This window comes from Galeopterus variegatus, unplaced genomic scaffold (assembly GCF_000696425.1).
Source record: "Galeopterus variegatus unplaced genomic scaffold, G_variegatus-3.0.2 Scaffold44686, whole genome shotgun sequence".
Taxonomy (NCBI): domain Eukaryota; kingdom Metazoa; phylum Chordata; class Mammalia; order Dermoptera; family Cynocephalidae; genus Galeopterus; species Galeopterus variegatus.
The window spans coordinates 1-5,614 of NW_007770797.1; the positions used below are offsets into that span (position 1 = coordinate 1).

Below are 5,614 nucleotides of genomic sequence, written 5' to 3' on the forward strand. Positions count from 1 at the left end.
TCTAGAAGTCAGAAAATCTGAGCATTCTCACCAAAGAAATATGACTAATTAACAATAATGTTTGACATACCAAACAGTACACTACTGTTAAGGATTGTACACACATTAAAAATGAAAGAGGAAATAAACAATAATCCTAAATCTTGATTTCACTATTTTCAGTGATTTCTATAAGTATACCATAGTAAGCTAGAAAAACAGTAAGAGCCACTTGTTTCTACATGTAAATTCTAAAATATAAATCAATACTATCTAAAGATCAAAAACATTTTATCTACTTCACAGAAAATATGAGCATTCTCACCAAAGAAATATGACTAATTAACAATAATGTCTGACATACCAAACAGTACACTACTGTTAAGGATTGTACACACATTAAAAATGAAAGAGGAAATAAACAATAATCCTAAATCCTGATTTCACTATTTTCAGTGATTTCTATAAGTATACCATAGTAAGCTAGAAAAACAGTAAGAGCCACTTGTTTCTACATGTAAATTCTAAAATATAAATCAATACTATCTAAAGATCAAAAACATTTTATCTACTTCACAGAAAATATGTCAAAATGATATAGCACTGAAACTATAGATATTATCCCTTAGAACATTTGTATGAAAGGTTTGCAAATGTGAAAAGTAAAATAATAAGCAGTTAAGTAAGTCAGGCATGTGTAAGTCATGAACATGTATTATATAACCTTCAACACTTTCCATTCAAAATCCCAAAAGGATATAGAAACAATTGCAGGATTGCAATTATCTTTTAAATGTGATCTTATACCTAAATACTGAAATATGGATGAAATGCACACACAGGAACAAAATAGACAACAATTTTATATTTCAGTGGTTAACATATTGTCCTTCTTAAATGTTATCTCCATAATTTTAAATCTGATTTTTAAAAACAAATGTATTAAAAGGTATAAAATTCAATACCATCTCGTTCCTCTGTGCTTTGTTCTATAAAACTGATATCAAAGCAGTACAGAAGCGCCATAAGAAGAGCCAGATTCACTGCATCCAGAGAGCCATTTGCTTCAACTGTCACTCTTTCCAAATGTCCAATAAGGAGGAGGGTGTCATCTTTGCCTAAAGGTGACTGGCAAGCCCAGGCAAAAAGGCTTTCTGCCAAAGACTGCCTGCACTCCTTGATGAGATCAGAAACCTAGAAATAAAAACATGATTATTAGTATAAATAAATTACAGCGAAGCCTGGCCTTATTCCAAAATGTAAACTAAGATGTTCAACTTACAATGGAGGTACATCCCAATAAAACCATCATAAACTGAAAATATCTTAAGTTGAAAATGCATTTAATACAGGTACACCTAATCTACTGAAAATCATAGTAATCCCAGCCCACCTTAAATGTGTTCAGAGTACTTACATTAGCCTAAAGTTGGACAAAATCATCTAACACAAAACCTATTCTGTAATAAAGTGCGGAATATCTCACGTAATTTATTGACATTCTACTGAATGTGTATTGTTTTCACACCATCGAAAAATTGTCAAAAACTTGTCAAAGTCAAAAACTTGTCAAGTCAAACCATTTTAAGTCAGGGACTGGTCTGTATCTTTTATAATAGCTAACGAAATACACCAAACCTATCTGAATCCACAAATGATCCCGAAATTTCACCTCTGAGATTCTAAACAAATTCTGTTTATTCTTCATCAATAATTTCCTTAAAAAATTGGGATGACCAATTTCATGAATTCATTTTAGAAAAAGGCACATAAATGACTATGCAGAAGCTGAAACAACTGCAAGTCAATTTCATGGACACAGTTGACTACAAACTTTAATATTAGCCATTAATTTTCCTATGCCTATATTACAATATTCTAACTGTCAGCCTGGCCAGTTAGCTCAGTTGGTTAGAGCATGGTATTATAACACCAAGGTCAAGGGTTCAGATCCCTATACTGGCCAGCTGCCAACAAAATAAATAAAATAGTTGCTTTAAAACAAACAAACAAATAAATAATGTCATGATTCTCCTGCCTCTGAGGTTTGACACAGACAACCCATGAAGAGATCTCATTGAACCCTTGCCTCTTTGCGATGTTTTTCACTGCCCAAACCTCTCTCTCGCTGTAGTTTCTCAAACTCATTATTCACATCAATCTGTGACACCAGAGTAAGGACTTTATAAGTCAATCCTTGCTCCATCAGCTCATCTGTAAAGCGTGTTGTCATGGAAACCAGCTCAGGACTGTAAAGAAATCAATAAACACAGCTATATCAAACAATGCTTATACTTCCTTGTAACAACAGACATAGCAAAAGTTGTTTTGACAATAATGTTGCATTACTGAAAACAGCCAGGATGAATTATAACCTCTTTTCATCCTTTCTAGATCACTGTGCTTCAATAAACTTCTAACTATAAATAATTTAATTTTTTTTTATTTGTTAGCAAAATAAATCAGGTTTAAACTTTGTGTCATTCTTGGCAGAATAAGCGAGTATGTGACTCAGCTTACATTACATATTTTACTTAAATTATACATACTAAGAGGATTTTTTTATTTCTTAAATTGTAATTTTTTAAGTAATTTCAAGTTAATTGCTGAAATCCCAAGAAGCAAACAGACCTGAGTTCCAGGGTCCATGTCTTTCCTCGTCTAGACTGTATCAGGGCTTTCAGGGAATTTGCAATGCACCGCTTTCCATCCCAGTATAAAAGAACAGCTACTAATCCTCTGGTGAGGCCAGGAAAATGTGGCTGTTGGTGCTCTCCTAGAAAAAGTAGAGAATAATTCATCAAATAAACAAGTGTGTTTAGGATGAGACAAAAATCATTATAGCAATGTTCAGTTAAAGGAATCACAGAACCCCAGGGTTTAGGCAGCCATAAGGGTCCTCTACTTCAAACATCCCCCCATTCTTTTACTCCTTCACAACATACTCAAGGGCCATCTAACTTATGCCTGACCACTAGCAGTCACATGGAATTCACCATTTTCAAAACTCTCAGTTTCACCTTCATGTATGATTTCCATGTTCTGGGTGAGAATCTTTTGGCCTCACTGTAGTCTACTAAATCTAACCTTATTCAATGCCAACTTTACTTTCTCTCACATGAACTCTTTCAAATATTTGGAAGTTTCTCCCCCAAAGTCCTCTCTAAAAATTAAACAACCTTTTTATATTTCAAGTTCACTCACCCTTTTAATTGCTCTCTTTTGAATGAGTTCTACTTAGTCTTTTTTAAAGTGCCTTGCCTATAGTCTGTTTCATCTCCTACAGCATTCTTCTCCCCTTACCCCAATCACTCCTCCACTTGACTCCCTTCAGTTCCCCAAATTCATCATCTTACTTCACCTTCCTGTACAGGCAATTTCTTTGTCCTCCTGAGTACCCATCCATTCCACGTGATATTTGCCTACCCATTTTGCAACACTTACCCTTAAACCTCACGATCTTTGTGAAGACTTCTCAATATAATCCAAGGTCAATTTAATCCCCTTCCCTCTGGGCCACTGCTAAATCGTGCACAAACTTGCCTTAATGCACTTAACTGTGTCAAAATTATTTGTTTCCATATCTTTCTCAATTACTAGACTATGAGCCCCTTTACACGAGTTGAGGTTTTATTCATCTTTATAACACTGGTGTCTAACACAGTGCCTGGCACATAGTAGGTATAGAATAAATGTTTGTTAAAAGAAAATTCTGAGTTAAAATTAAAACTCAGTCATGTCCAGTTAGCATTCCCCTCACAGAACAAAAAAACTCTTTCATTCTCAGTATCATACTTCTTTTGATTCAACTTTAGGTCAAAGAAGATTGTGGCAGGCACATGCTATCTTTAGATATATTAAACTTTTGCACAACTAAAACAGCCCATTATTTTCTTCATATGACTTCTCTGTTATAATTAAAATAAACTGCTTACCTTATGGAAATTTCAATCTTTTCTTTATACAGTAGCCAAAGAAATAATTTCAAAGTTACTTTGGGTTATGTAACGTTTCTGCTTAAAGCATCCGCCAATGACTCTCCATTGCAATTAGAATAAAATCCAAATAGCTTTCATAGCCTGCAAGATCCAACATGATCTAATTCCTGCTGTATCCACACCTTCCTCCACTCTTCCATTCATTCATGATACTCCAGCTATAGTGGTCTTTTTTACCCTTAAACATGTCATTGTTCCCACCTCAAGTACCTGCTGCTTGCTCTGCCTGGAACAGCCTTCCCCAACACGTCCGGGTGACTGGTAGCTTCTCATCATTTGGTCTCAGGTCAACGTCCCCATCTTGGAAAGGCCTTCTCCAAGTACCCTATTTAGAGTTGCCCCAACGAGCCCCCATCTCTATATCCCACCACCTTGCTTTATTTTCTTCCTAGTACTCATAATTATTGAAATTATCTTATTTTTGAGCTATTTATTCATTATCTGAATCATCCCCTCAAAAGAAACTCCAAAAAAAGCTATGATCTTACCTTACTCCTCACTATATGACAATAAATGCTATGTGCTATAAAACTTCTGAGATGCAATCAGTTATTCTTTACTAGTAAATCACCATGTAAAAGCCTACCTTAAAATAGTTCAATTTTCTTTAACAACTGTTTACTAAATCAAAGGCTTCCCTTTAATCAAAGTTAAACAAAAGGAAATATTTTGAATACGGTTTTGTCAAATAAACTACATCCTTAAATATTATTGGATCTAAACAATATTTTAAACTACTAGTGAATAACCGTATAATTCTGCACTACCTTACCATAGTTTCAGTTAAATGTCAACCTACCAGCAAGGAGAAGCTCAACAGCTGCCAATTCTCCAATATCAAATAGGTCACTGAGAATAAAGGCTTCTTTAATGAGCTGTTCAGGAAGAAGTCGGGTCCCCTGTTGACCCTGGATGGCGACTCCTTCTGTACTGGCCTTCTGAACCTTCTCATGCTGTTGAACATTTTTTGGCTACAACGATAAAATTATGATCATGTACTGAAAATAGTACATTGGAGATAAGGTCCTAAAGTGTTACCTACAATTTACTCATAATAATGCAGCCTCATAACATGACAAACAGAAGTATCTCTTATCAGATAATAACAAATGAATATATGAATTGCTGAATTACTTAGTAGAGCAAATAATAGTTTATGAATATATTACATAAAATGTAGTCTTGTTTCCTAAAGGATTATTTGGCTCAAATATTTAACAAGTGACACATAGTACAGAATTACTACCTAACAGATCATAAAATCTTAAAATTTTAGTCTTTAAAAAAAGTTACATAGGTCACTTAACCCAGCTCCTCTATTACTGATAGGAAAACTGACGCCCGGATAAGTCAGGTAACTTCTCTGTGGTCATGTAACACTAGCGGTAGAGCCAGTACTGGAACTCAGTTCAACTGGCTCCCATGCTAGGGCTCTTTCTACTAAAGAAAGCAAGAAAAGCTAAAAAGCAAAAAGCCATTTCTTGTAACAGAATCCCATAAGTAGTTCTTAGACGGCCTTGTTAGCAACTGGCTCCCATGCTAGGGCTCTTTCTACTAAAGAAAGCAAGAAAAGCTGAAAAGCAAAAAGCCATTTCTTGTAACAGAATCCCATAAGTAGTTCTTAGACGGCCTTGTTA

At 34.9% G+C, this 5,614-nt stretch overlaps 1 protein-coding gene across 1 annotated transcript; it reads right to left on the minus strand.

Moving 5' to 3' along the window:
• Window positions 1-944: 944 nt before the first annotated feature.
• Window positions 945-4,948, minus strand: LOC103584119 (nuclear pore complex protein Nup205-like; the record flags this gene model as incomplete). Its single annotated transcript, XM_008565234.1, has 4 exons — window positions 945-1,173; window positions 2,069-2,228; window positions 2,611-2,755; window positions 4,777-4,948. Coding segments are annotated over 4 exons (706 nt in total), but the record flags the coding sequence as incomplete, so codon positions are not given.
• Window positions 4,949-5,614: the final 666 nt, after the last annotated feature.